General features: G+C 35.5%; 1 protein-coding gene across 1 annotated transcript in view; it reads left to right on the top strand.

The window, feature by feature from the left end:
- Tmtc4 (Transmembrane O-mannosyltransferase targeting cadherins 4) overlaps positions 1–14,672 on the top strand; it is a gene marked incomplete at its 5' end in the record, with an annotated part of 433,994 nt that overhangs the window by 186,827 nt on the left and 232,495 nt on the right. The window contains 2 exons of the mRNA XM_090380839.1: positions 1,073–1,275; positions 2,362–2,542. Of these exons, the coding sequence (XP_090236965.1) occupies positions 1,073–1,275; positions 2,362–2,542 (384 nt within the window). The remainder of the gene's footprint in view (positions 1–1,072; positions 1,276–2,361; positions 2,543–14,672) is intronic.

Raw genomic sequence — 14,672 nt, 5'->3', positions numbered from 1 at the left:
AAAATCATGCTTGGAATCACTCTTAAATTCCTAACTTCAGCCAACGTAATATTTTACAAAAAACTCAAAGCCAAAGTTAGAAAAATTAGGAAAAAAATAAAAACATGACTCTTGGATTATGTTTGCATCAACTGTCAGTAAAAATACCAACCCTCCACTCATATGAAACAAAATACCAGTTCTGAACTGGGAGTTTCTTGTACTGCAATCATCCAATAATATGATAGAATGGATATGACGTGTCCCCTCTTTGTTAATGGTATGCAGGAATTTTGCTAGGGATAAGGATATGATTATCCCATTGTATAAGGCAATGGTTATGCAACACCTGAAGTATTGCCCATAAGTCTAGAAGCCTCATTTTATGAAGAATGTGGATCTGTTGGAATGGGTACACAGAAGGGCAGTTAGATTGGTGAGAGGAACAAAAGTGTGCTCTTACCAAGAAAGGCTTTAGTTCTGCAAATTGCAGCATATGTAGATCAGGCACCTGCAAGGCGATGTTATTGACATATTTAAGGCTTTCAGTGTATTGTGTAAGCTGATTGCCTATGGCTTCCTTGCCCTTGCTCAGACCATGCAGAAATTTTCTTTCAGCCGACAGTTGATTCTTGGAACAAACTTCCATCAGGTTTTTAGAGGTGGGTAGTTTGGTAAATTCAAGGAAGTAGTAGAGGGGATAGACAGGTCATATGGAAAGTTTTTTTTTTTTTTTTTTCCTCTCTCTCTCTCTCTCTCTCTCTCTCTCTCTCTCTCTCTCTTGGAAAGCTTTCTAAATAGTATTATTAAAATCCAATTGCATTATTGGAAAGCCTTCCATTAATCGCTGTTGGAAAGACTACCGAAACCTAGTTTTGCAATTTTTCCTGTTTAGCACAAGAAAATTTTATTATATAAAATTGTTATTTTTTATATATTTTTATTTTTATAATTTTTTGTTATGAGACTTCTTAATACATAGTGTTAATTTTTTGGTCTCTCTCTCTCTCTCTCTGTACTCCGTTTTGACTATTTACTAATTGTAAGTATTGTTAAATAATATAAACCACTAATATCCTTGATATTTTTATAGGCTATAAATTATCAATATATATATGCCTTGAATGCCTGGTTGCTACTTCATCCACTCTGGCTGTGTTTTGACTGGTCAATGGGTTGTGTGCCTTTGATTCAAAGAATTGCTGATATCCGTCTCTTTGTAGTCATTGCATTTTGGGGAATTCTAGGATTAGTTCTGTATGGCTGCATCGCTCATGAAGATAAAAAAATTAGAAGGTAATATAAATAATTTTGTCTGTTGTTTTAAGATCATTTTTCTATCTTGTTGTTGTTCATGTGCATTAAAATTGTAAATTTGGAGTTTGGTTTTCTTCCTCAAAACTGTGGGGATATTCCTGCCTACCAGTGTAATTTTTTGTGTTTATCATGCTAACTGTGCAAATTTTGTTACACTTAGTGCAGATCCTTTTTTTTTTTTTGTTCATCCCCCTCTCCCCACAGTTTTTGAACCTTTAGATGTACCAAATTTTTTTTTAAAAATCAAATATTCTTTTGTGGTTTTTGGAAGAAACCTAACAATGGAAATGGACAGAAGTCATTTTTGAATTTGGCATTGGAAAGGTATTCAAGAACACCCTTTTCTGAGAAAAACGTGAGTGAATTTTCAAAATGCAGAGTAGTGTTATCTTTAGATTTGTTTGGTACTTGCTGTCATCTCTTATCTGTGTGTGTGTGTGTGTGTCCAGCTAACGTTACATACAATTTTAACAGAAGGCAGCATGAAAATTGGAGGGCAACATCACACCTATTAGCACTTGTCTAATTTTGTGTAAGAAAAGCCAAAACTGAGGAAATTCTGTGGAATTTAGATCCAGGAGATTTAGAGGATTTGCTACTTCAATAAATTTAATAAATAACTAAATAAGAATTTTTTTTTAAATTGTATTTCTGGTTTAATTTTGCACAATAATTTTACTGGATGCTAGGAAATCAAGTCAAAATAGTAAGAAATTAATATTTAAAAGCATATATATTTGAAGTTTTCAACTTTAAAATTTTGTGAAGAAACTCACTTTTCAGAGTCTGTCCTTATGGGAAGCTAACTATAGAGAACCCACACAGATTCAGTAAATTCATTGTTTTTTTTTTTAAATTGGTTTTCTTATATAACTTTTAGTTACTTTTGGATCTTCTCAGTGTTGAGAATACCACAAGGTAGTTTGAATAAGACTGTCTGTTATGCATTTGGTCTGTTTCTTCATGTCTGAATGGTATATATATTTTAAGAAAAGATTTTTGAAATAATTATAAAAGTAACCATTTCTGTTAAAATTATTTTATTTTTTATCTACTATTTTGCAGGTTGACCTCTATGTCATTGGCTTTTCTCCTTATACCTTTTCTTCCTGCATCAAATATTTTCTTTAGAGTGGGATTTGTGGTAGCAGAGAGGGTCCTGTATATGCCAAGCCTAGGATTTTGTCTCTTAGTGTCTGTTGGGGTGAGGCAGTTATGCCTTGCTATACCAGCACACCATCGTCAGGTAATTTTTAATCTTGTACATAGTTTTAATTCATTTTGTAATGCCCATTGTTCTGTATGGGGTGCCCACATCCTCAACATACAGAGACCTTATAATGCTGCTATATATGAATATGTTAAAATATTCATATATAGAAGAATGCATTTTATATTCATAAAATAAATAATGACACATACATGTATACATTTTTCATTATTTTTTGTTTGGTCAATCTTACTATAAGTACTCGAAAAACAAAATATTGTGTTTATAACAGCAGTAATTTAAAAAATAATAAAAATAAAAAAATAAAATTTGTAACCTTAGTAATGGGATAGGATCATTTTTAAATCCCATTTATAAGCAAATAGATGTTGCCATTTCTTGTTGAAATTTGAAGAGCTCCCAGAAGACTGTTTTTTTTTGTTCAGAAATAATTTTAAATACAGTCCATTCCGGTTATTTGGGACACATCGGGACTAGTGCATTTTGGCCCAATTAAGCGGTTGCCCCAATTATCTGAAGTTTCATGCAAATAGTTAAAAATACAATGTATCCCCCCAATGTACAATCACTGTACAATCAAATTGCGTTACAACGGACTCAACATAGTAAAGTACCCTTCACTATACAATGTGCAGTAAGCGCCGGTCATTGTGATCACGTTTGTGAATTGAATTTTAATTCTGTTAAACAGCGATTATAATTAGCGAAAATAGGAGGAATGTTATCCACAGGCTATAAAAGCAAAGATATATTAAGCACAAATTTACCCTTTATTACCTTATCAATTAAAAAATTAAATGATATGTGAAAATTGGAAGAATATACATGATAATCGGAATAATTAATACGTACTGTAATATGTACATACTAACTAGTTGACATTTCTGTTCACTGACATTTGTGGGTGGGAGTTAAAATTTAAAACAGTAAAAAGATAAGCAATCAATAACAAAGAACACGGAACAAATTGCAAGTAACACAATACGCTCAAGTGAGAACAGAGTAATGAGTTTCAAAGCTTTAAAAATAGGAATGAAGAGAAGATTCTGAAAATTAATTTTTTTATATGATTGAAGATTTCATGGAAGTGTAAACACATTTCACCATAATAACCCACAGAATTCCAGCTGTCGGTGTTATCACAAAGTAAGATCGAGTTTACTGTCCGTTTCTGATAGATTTCACTAACAGAAAAGCTCAATGAACAGGTGACTGTTAATTGGTTTTATTGTTTTATGGTTATGACCTCCAGAATTTCGACCGAACATGTGGTACCGTCGAAGACAATCATAGGTAATCTCCAGTGCTGTTGTCTCCTGCCCCGATTAAATGGCATGCTGTCCCAATTAAGCGAAGTAAACCTTGGCTATTTTCTCAATTGCTTTCTGTTTTTTAAGATTTGCCTCAAATAAATGACTGCCCCGATTAACCGGTGGCCCAATTAACCGGAATCCACTGTATTAATTTAAATTGATGATATTTTGCCTTATGTTACTCATCTTTGAATAAATTTGATGAAAATGTTTGGTGACATTTGAATAGTTACTCGACATTATCAAACATGATGTTTGATCATGTTTGGCATAAAGATTTTTTAAACTGGATTTCATGTTATGGCGTGCAGCTTCCATTTTGCAATTGGGCATCCAGTTTTCTCCTAGAGTGATAGTAGATAGCACTCTTTCTTCTAACCTGACTGCTAATGCTATTGTTCCCAAAGTTTAGTTCTTTCTTCTGAACTTTTCTTTTGTATGTTAATGACCTGCTGACCAATGACTAGAAATCCTGCATATGGTTTTGCTGATGATAACATACTATGCTTTACCTTCCAGTTTGATAAGCCTTATCCTGCACAAATAACTTCAGCTTCTCAGATATCCATCATCAATTCCTTAAGTGTTGATCTCTAGGTAATTCTCTGGTAGCATAAAGAAATCTTAGCTTCATTCCTTTGAAAACTGAGTCTATCTTATAACTTACAAAAATGAGGTACCATTCCCTATGCTCATTTTCAGTGACACTCCGATTTCTAGACAAGATCCAAAATCGATTTCAGTTTGATTCAAACTGTCAAATGTAACTTGTTTGGGAAATGTAATTTTTCCAACCATTACATTTTAAACACCAGAAAACTTGAAATTTAAAAAGTTATCCGAAATCAAGGTTGTCATTTATACAATTGTTCACAACAGTGCTGAGTGTGAGAGAATAAATATTAAGCCTGGAATTCAGATCTATTCTCTCTCTCTCTCTCTGTCTCTCTGTCTCTCTCTCTCTCTCTCTCTCTCACACACACACACACACAAAAAGCTGTATGGAAACATTCTTTCAACCAGAGAGCGATTGTTGAAGTTCCATGGTGTTGTGTAGTGGGTAATTTAAATAAATAAATTTCAATTATTAGACAAATTATTAGAAGGGATGGGATTGGCAAATGAAGTGAGTAAAAAAAATTTTTTTTTTTTTTTTTTTTACTTTTAATGGTTTATGCTGTATAACTTGTTTTCTTGAATTGTTTAGTTACTACTGATATTAATCATCATTAGTGCTCTGCCATGGGTATATACACTCACAGTTACTTCTCTATATATTTATCTCTCCTTGATTCTCCACTTCATATTCCTGTATCCACGATCTCCTCTTAATTCATCTGCCAGAGTTTTTTCTCTATCTCCCTCCAGGCCTCTTCCAACCAATTTTCACCTTCATTGCATCCTTCCTCGACCCTTCACTACCCAACACTCCAGTTTCTCTTTGGCTTTCCAGTTATTTCAGTCAAACATCTCTTCTCACTCATCATTATCAGAACCCCCCCCCTTGTTTCTCAGTTTGACCCATTTTATTTTTTTTCATCGTACTCCACACCCTCATCTTAAAACTCTCAAATCTTTTAATATCTTCCTTTCTCACTGTTCACCTGTTCTTCTTCATAAAGTACTGCATTCTATATAGAATTTATACCAATCATTTCCTTAAACTAATTACTTATCTACCACATAATATTTTTCTTTGCTTCTCAAAAACTTTTTTATCCACTGCCATTCTCATTTTTCTACTGCTGTTTGTCTCTTCCGTTATTAGGCTTCCCTGATATCTATACTTGGTCACCTGCTCTATTTTCTTTCCTCCAATTTCAACATTCATTTCATACCTCCCATAACTCTCATAATTTTTGTTTTCTCAGTATTTATTCTCATTACTAACCTTTCACAACTTTAGCTTATTAACCAATTTCTTCAACCTTTCCTCCAAATTTGTCACCAATGGCATATAATCTGCAAATTAAATACTCTCCTATCCCTTAGGACTGACTGACTCATGTTCAATTGCTGTTCACATGGAACCCTTCTCCACCTCAGTCCTCAAGGTTCTCACTTGAGTATTTGCTACTACCACCAAGATCTGCACCAGCGGTGGCTCCAGGCAGGCAGGCTCGGCACCTCCCACACATGTCACTGCGACTCTTCTACTCACTGCCGCATAAGGGTCAGGATTATCTGTGGCAGCAGCCAGATATGGGCTCTACGCTGGAGCGGCATCCATTTTCAGGTCTAGTTGCTTTGGCAGTTGAGTTGTTACACGCTCCTTAATGGATTCCGATTTCCATGGCCACCATCTTGAAACCACCGTCCCCATACAGTTTCTCTCTTGTCAGTACTTTCTCCACCAAATGTCTCTTTAACCATTTTTTATACATATATATTTAATTAAATCAGGGACAATAACACTCCTATCATTTCCAGTATATTTAATAATTTAACCCAATTCACCTGATCTATAAAACACATATATACGTACATCTTTGTTCACTTCCAGATGTCTTCCTTTCAATATTCTCATCACACTTATTGCATCTCTTGTTCTCTTCCCCCCCCCCCCACAAAACCAAATTGTCCTGCTCTCGTGTTTTCCTCCAATCTTTTCATCCTTCTGCTTAATATTCTTAGTTTTTTTTTTGCTACATCATCATCATCATCAGCCATTCTCAATCCACTGCAGGATGAAGGCCTCTCCAGCAACTTTCCAGTTCCTTCTGTTTTGAGCACTGGCCATCCATTTACTACTCAAAAACTCATGAATTTCATCTATCCATCTCCGCCTTTGTCTTCCAGGTTTTCTTCTAGCTCCTCTTGGGTACCATTCTGTTATTTTCTTAGTCCATCTGTCATCATGTCTTCGAGCTATGTGTCCTGCCCAAGACCATTTTAGTTCTTTAGTTTTGATAAGAATGTCCTTTACTTGAGTTTGCTGCCTAATCCATGTGTTTCTCTTCTTATCTAACAGTCTGATTCCCAATATAATTCGTTCCATTCTTCGCTGTGTAGTTCTTAGCTTCTCTTCCATTCTTTTGGTGAGTGCCCAAGTTTCACTTCCATAAGTCATGGTGGGGAGTATACATTGGTTCATTATTTTACGTTTCAGACAAACTGGGATATTGCTCTTCAGTATGTGACTATATTTCCTGAATGCTATCCATACAAAATTTATTCTTCTCTTGACTTCCTGCCATTTATCATTATTACAGCTAATAACATGTCCCAGATAAGTATATGACTCCACCTTTTCAATTACTGCTCCTTCAATCATTATTTCCCTTTCCGTGGCATACTTGTTCATCATTACTTTTGTTTTAGCCATATTCATCTTTAGTCCAAAATCCTTACTAACTGTGCATAACTGATTAAGATTTTCCTCTAATTCTTTGGGATCGTGGCTTATAACCACAATGTCATCTGCAAATCGTAAATGGTTTAGGTATTCTCCGTTCACATTGACTCCTTTCTGTGACCAGTCTAATCTTCTGAAAGCTTCCTCAAGGGCAGCAGTAAACAGCTTCGGAGATATTGTGTCTCCTTGTCGAACTCCTTTCTCGATTTTAAATTTGCTACTGTCTTTATCTAGTCTAATAAAGGATGTAGCACTCTCATATATTTTCTTCAAAATCATAATATATGGAGTATCTATGCCTTGTCTTTCCAGTGCCCGAAACATTGCCTTATGCTGTATGGAGTCAAATGCCTTTTCATAATCCACAAATGCCAGGCATAATGGTGTTTTATATTCATTTGCTTTCTTTTGCTTTCTCCTCTTTTTTGCTGCATGACTGTACTACTTATACTGAACACTAATAATACTCATGTGTTTCATTCTTTGGTAGTAGTCATCTTTTGAGGTCCAGTATTTATGAGTCCATGAAATCTAATATTCTTTACATTTCACTTTGAACAATTTTAAAATATTTGATCCTGCAACCAAACAGTTTAATAAACAATTTGGAGAAAATTAGTAACAATAAAAATGAAAAAATTAAATCCCAAAACTGATAAGCCAGAGTCAGTACATACCCAGGGAAGCTTACTGGCTTGAGATACAGTAAAGAAAAGAAAAGGTGCAACTTTCTGCCAAAAATAATGCCAGAAACCCATACCTACACCACCCATAAATGAATACCAACACTTCATAAGACAAAATAACATAAAAGAAAATTTTGGGAAACTGCAGCAACAACATGATCATGGGAGCATGTGCCACAATGAAAATTCCTGAACATTTACATTTCTGCATAGCCTGCTTATTACCAGCAACACTTGTGGATGCCCTAGTATGAATGATAAAGATAGATTAGGGTGACAAGATTTCAGGAATATAAACCAGGATAAAACTATTATGAAGGTGAAAAAATTGGAACAAAGTGCACCCTGAAGAAGAAAAATCAGGGCATTTCATTACCAAGACCAGTCTGTAAAAAGCCAACCAATTTATTTTTTATTTCCCTGACTTTTTCAGAGTGTATAATTATTAGCAACATTCTTTCATGAAATAGTGCATAATATATAATTTTGTTTTTTCTTCAAGGAAAGCCAATTAATTTCTTCAGCCAGTTAATTGTAGGAACACAGATTCTCAATCAATCAAATTATAAAGCTTTTACATAAGAAACTTTACAAGGGTAATCAGTAAATCACATTCATTTACTAATTACTGCTGCTTATTTCTATTTCTCCCTAGTAAGGGAAAAATAGAAATAAGCAGCAAACCGAAACAGATTTATTTTTTATTATAATTTCCAAGAACAGTTGTCCTAACCATTTATCAGATTCTTGAAACCCACTGTTTAAAAGATGTTGGATGTTGTTTGATCAGTGATATACATCATTTTCAACCTCAGCTTTGTTCAAAAAACTATTGACAACAAGCTTGGGACAAGATCAGGCCTTGTGGGAAGGATGGGTAAGAGGTTCTCACTTCAAATCATTAATGGTTTAAGTTTCCAATTCTTTCAGAGTCTTTCAGTACGATGCAACATTCTCGATATCTTCAGGCCTTTTGAAAATGCAGAAAAAGGATAGCAAGACACATGCCCAGAAAACAGTTATTACTTTTTCTTGTTGATGGTATAGCCTTAAACTTCATAGCTGAGAAGGAGGGGGGGGGGGGGATTAACCAGGATGCTTCCATTGCACTGAAGCTTGTTTGGATTCGGAATGAAAGTGGTGGGGCAGCAGCTCATAGCACTTTCCATTTCTGATGATGCTGAAATTGATCTTGGTTTATGTTTAAGATTCTTTGTTTTATAATAAAGTTATAAAACTGTAGACAAGTCAGTTTGTAAACAGTTTCTATTTGCAAAATTTCTTGCAGTGCAGACACCTCCTTTCACTCAAAAAGTACTGGTACAGCTTCAAAATTTTTAAGTATTATTGTGTTTGATTAAATTTTTAAAGAATGGTACCCATTTTACTTATTGCCAGAAATCAAAAAAAATTAGAACGAGTAGAAAGCTGGCAATAAACCATATACCATATATTGTGGCTAAAGTCCTGAATATGTTTTTTGCTGTGTGCCAATTGCAGGAATGATTAGGCAATATAGGGGATGCACAGAAATAAAATACTCTCGGTTTGTGCATAAAAGTCTGATTTTTGCTCAGTTTCTTTTTTTTTTTTGTTTTGTTTTTTAAATCATCATCATCAGCCATTTTCAATCCACTGCAGGATGAAGGCCTCTCCAGCAACTTTCCAGTTCCTTCTGTTTTGAGCACTGGCCATCCATTTACTACTCAGAAACTCATGAATTTCATCTATCCATCTCCACCTTTGTCTTCCAGGTTTTCTTCTAGCTCCTCTTGGGTACCATTCTGTTATTTTCTTAGTCCATCTGTCATCATGTCTTCGAGCTATGTGTCCTGCCCAAGACCATTTTAGTTCTTTAGTTTTGATAAGAATGTCCTTTACTTGAGTTTGCTGCCTAATCCATGTGTTTCTCTTCTTATCTAACAGTCTGATTCCCAATATAATTCGTTCCATTCTTCGCTGTGTAGTTCTTAGCTTCTCTTCCATTCTTTTGGTGAGTGCCCAAGTTTCACTTTCATAAGTCATGGTGGGGAGTATACATTGATTCATTATTTTACGTTTCAGACAAACTGGGATATTGCTCTTCAGTATGTGACTATATTTCCTGAATGCTATCCATCCAAAATTTATTCTTCTCTTGACTTCCAGCCATTTATCATTATTACAGCTAATAACTTGTTCCAGATAAGTATATGACTCCACCTTTTCAATTACTGCTCCTTCAATCATTATTTCCCTTTCCGTGGCATACTTGTTCATCATTACTTTTGTTTTAGCCATATTCATCTTTAGTCCAAAATCCTTACTAACTGTGCATAACTGATTAAGATTTTCCTCTAATTCTTTGGGATCGTGGCTTATGACCACAATGTCATCTGCAAATCGTAAATGGTTTAGGTACTCTCCGTTCACATTGACTCCTTTCTGTCTAATCTTCAACCAGTCTAATCTTCTGAAAGCTTCCTCAAGGGCAGCAGTAAACAGCTTCGGAGATATTGTGTCTCCTTGTCGAACTCCTTTCTCGATTTTAAATTTGCTGCTGTCTTTGTTTAGTCTAATAAAGGATGCAGCACTCTCATATATTTTCTTCAAAATCATAATATATGGAGTATCTATGCCTTGTCTTTCCAGTGCCTGAAACATTGCCTTATGCTGTATGGAGTCAAATGCCTTTTCATAATCCACAAATGCCAGGCATAATGGTATTTTATATTCATTTGCTTTCTCCATTAGCTGTGATATTACGTGAAGGTGATCCATAGTTGAGAATCCTGTCCTAAAGCCAGCTTGCTCTTTCGGTTGATTCTCATCAAGTATTTTTTCTAATCTGTTAGTAATGACCCATGTGAACAACTTGTAGATATGGGATAACAAGCTAATTGGTCTATAATTTCCAATTTCTGATTTATCTCCTTTCTTATGCAGCAAAACTATGATTGCATTATTCCACTGCTTAGGCATCACACCTTTTCTAATGCACTTTGTGAAGAGCCTTGCCAGTTTTTGTGTTATGTCTCTTCCTCCCAATTTTAACAACTCTACAGTAACTTCATCTTCCCCCGGGGCTTTCCGATTCTTCATTTTCTTCAATGCATGTTCTACCTCATCAGGAAGAATATCGGGTATGTCGTATGTGTTGCTACTTTGCAATCCATGTTCCCCACTGCTGGTATCATTCCCTCGCTCCTTGTATAATTCTCTATAGTAGTCTTCTGCTATTTGAATTATGCCTTCTCTGCTGTTTATAAGTACACCATCGCTATTCTTCAGTTTCAGTATCATTTGTCTTTCTGTATTACTGCTAATGGCTGCTGCTTTAAATCCTTTGTTTTCCCTTAATGTTTGTTCTACTTTTCTTGTGTTAAATCTTGTTATGTCCTCTCTGAGTCTCTTTCTAATGGCTTTGCATAACTCAGTATACTCAATTTTCTCCCTGTCAGTGTGTTTCTTGCTCTTCATTTGTCGTCTTTGGTTCATCATGACAAGTGTTTCTTGACTAATTTTTTCTTCTTTGGATTTCTGTTTCCCTATAGGTTTCTTGGGCTTTATCACTTTCAGAAAGTTGTAATATTCCTCGTCGATATCTTGGGTCCTGAGCAGTCTGCAGAAGCTCAAACTTGTTCTTAAGTTCCAGTACATACTGCTTTTTCTCCTCCTCTGTTATTTCAAAGACCTTTGTATTATTTACTCGAGTCAGTTTTTTCCTTTCCTTTCCTACATCTTACCATTCTGTGATCACTTCCAACATTTACCTTATTCAGGACGGTAACATCATTCACAATATATCTTCTGTTAGTGAGGATGAAGTCGATTTCATTAGTTGTTAATCCATTTGGACTCTTCCATGTCCACTTTCTGTTCACCCTTTTCTTGAAAAAAGTGTTCATTACTGACAGTCCTTGAGATTCTGCAAATTCCACAAGTCTTTCACCTCTTTTATTTCTTTCACCAATTCCAAAATTTCCTATAGTTCCTCTTTCTGCGCTGTTTTGCCTTTTTCCAACCTTAGCATTGAAGTCCCCCATAATAATAGTGTAGTGGGTTTTCTGCTCATCTAGAAGACTCTCAATTTCAGTGTACATTTCTTCAACCTCTTCATCATCATGGCTCGATGTTGGTGCATAAATCATTATAATCTTTAGCTTGTACCTCTTAGAAATCTTGAATATTAGTCTTGACAACCTTGGTGATGTACTTTTGAATTCCAAAATGTTGTTTTTAAAATCTTTATGGACCAGAAACCAACTCCACCTTCACTCCTTTCACTGTTTCCATTGGTGTACAGCAGATTTCCACTTGATAAACTTATAAGTGATTCATTTCTTCTTCTTGTTTCAGCCAAACCGATGATATTCCAATTCACATTTTCTAATTCCTTTTCCAGCTCTAATATCCTGTCTTCACCGATGAGTGATCGTACGTTATAACAGGCCAAGTTCAATTTCCGTGCATGGCAGCCTGGTCGTACCCAGAGATTCTTAGCACCCTCTGCTTCCACTCTGATCCTCTCGCTGCCGTAAGAGGGAGAGTGAAAGCTGCTGGGGACTGAGGGCCATTTGTATTGTTGTGCTCTCATTGCTGGAGGGTTTGGTCTTTTCCTCTTCACGCTGACGCTGACCAGGCATCTTGAAGAGAACCACTCTACACATTCGTTGCCACCTAAGTGACGTAACAGGGCTTACCATCGAGAAGGTGTGCATGAGTGGATTTTAGGGAGGCAGGCCAACCGGACTTCTCCTAAATCTTCTGTAATAGAGAGATATTGGATCCATCAGTGTTTTAGGCTGAGTGTCTGATAACACACAGGATACCTGTTCCCCTCTAAGCCCCTGTTTTTTAAATATAAATCATTAATTATTACTATTTGCCAACAAGCCTGAAATGTAATGCACTCCATTATATCAACTTGTCTGTCCCAATTTTGAAAGTAACGTCACAGTATCTGTCCCCAAAACATTTAGGGGACACTGTAACATTTTTCCTAACCTATTTTTCATGCAAAGCTATTTTTTTGAACTAATACAGTAATACCCCGACTTACGCTACCCCGACTTACGCGAACTCGGAGTTACGCGGTTCTTGATTTTTTTCGTTTGGCAACGCTGCCGCCCACTATCTTCAAGGTCGTTTTTCATATGTTATCGATATACGGTGCGACGGCGGAGAATGAGCGAAAGATGAACAAAATTCAACTTTGCTGCTTTTATGTTTTTTATATCAGTGAAGGGAAAAACACATTTCACCATAATAACGTAAAAACCAACACAATTCCAGCTATCGGTATAATCGCAAATGCAATTAGATGGAGTTTACTACCAGTTTATAACAGATTTCACTAGCAGAAACGCAACTGGATTTTTATTGTTTTATGGTAGTAACCCCTAGAAATGTGAGGTGTTAATAGTGTATCTCTGCCTTTATGGTGTTGTTTATTCAGTTGCTACATGCCCGCAGCTTTGTTTATGCGTATCAAGCGTGCCTCCTCGTTTTGTAATTGCTCTTTATTCCCTAAAAATGAGTAAAATACTTAATTAAAAGGTGTGAAAAGGAAGCGTCCTGGTGAAGACACTGCAGATTCAGAGAGAAAAAGAAAAGCAATTATCGATAAACAGAGGCGGACTGAGTCAAAAATTCTTACCCGGGAAAATTTATAGTGGCCTCATACTATGGTTTATGGCCAAAATCACACTGGCCCACCGGGGTTACACTGGCCCCGGTAAGGCTTATGGCCAGTCCGCCTCTGTCGATAGAGAAAAAATATGAAATTGTGAAACGCTTTGAGCGAAATGAAAGACCACGTGATATTGCACGTGCTACAGGCCTAAATGAAGCAACGGCGAAAGCACATGACAATTGCAAACTTGACAGGTTGAAAATTGAAAAGGGCTCAATTGTAAAGGGCTTAAAAATTTTAGAAAACATAGACTCCAACGAAGAACGCGTTATAGCTACAAAGCAAGGAATAAAAAAATTATTAGCTTGCTACGAAGAAATTCTGCGTGAAAAAAAAGAACGCGCTGTGTCGTCAGACGAATTTGTTAGATTTTATGAAGCCATCGACATCGAAATAACTTTTTAACGTAAGTCATTTGTTTTTTTAATACATATTTTGTATTAATATGTATAAAGAACTGCAATTTTATTAATATTTTTCTTCTAAACTAGTGTTTTTGTTAGTCTTTAGTCCCAATTAAGCAAAATTTATATGTATTTATATGCAAAGTTGTACCCCGACTTACGCGAATTCGACTTACGCGATTTTCGTCGGACCCACCTATCGCGTAACTTCGGGGTATTACTGTATATGAAACTAAATTAATAATATATATAATTTTGTTATTTTGCATGTTAAGATTATTGCAATAGACAGTACCTTGAACATTTTATATCTAACCTTGTGAAAGTGCGAAGACATCTTAATAAAGCAGTAGGCTTTGCAGTGTTCTGCTTCTAGTGTACTGTTAATTGGTATTGTGGTGTACTGCTTACATGCCTAAAATAATCACAGCAAGCAGAAGCATTTTATAATTATTAAATAAAGAAACAAATATTTTATTTTCTCCTCATTTAGTTAAAAGTCTACATGTAAATGTTTTTATCAAGGATGGGCAATTAAAAAAGATTGCTTTTTTTGACCTAGATGAACACAAAGTACACAGGGTACTTTTAAGTAATAGACATGGTGTCCATACTGATATATATATATATATATATATATATAAGCCTGCTTAAAATGAAGAAAACAAAAGCCATATTTCCATTGCTGGCAGGATTGTGTCAGGCCTACTTAA

This window comes from Mastigoproctus giganteus, chromosome 9, assembly GCF_048544385.1.
Source record: "Mastigoproctus giganteus isolate SK-2022 chromosome 9, ASM4854438v1, whole genome shotgun sequence".
Classification (NCBI taxonomy): Eukaryota; Metazoa; Arthropoda; class Arachnida; order Uropygi; family Thelyphonidae; genus Mastigoproctus; species Mastigoproctus giganteus.
This window is presented reverse-complemented; position numbering and strand designations above follow the sequence as displayed.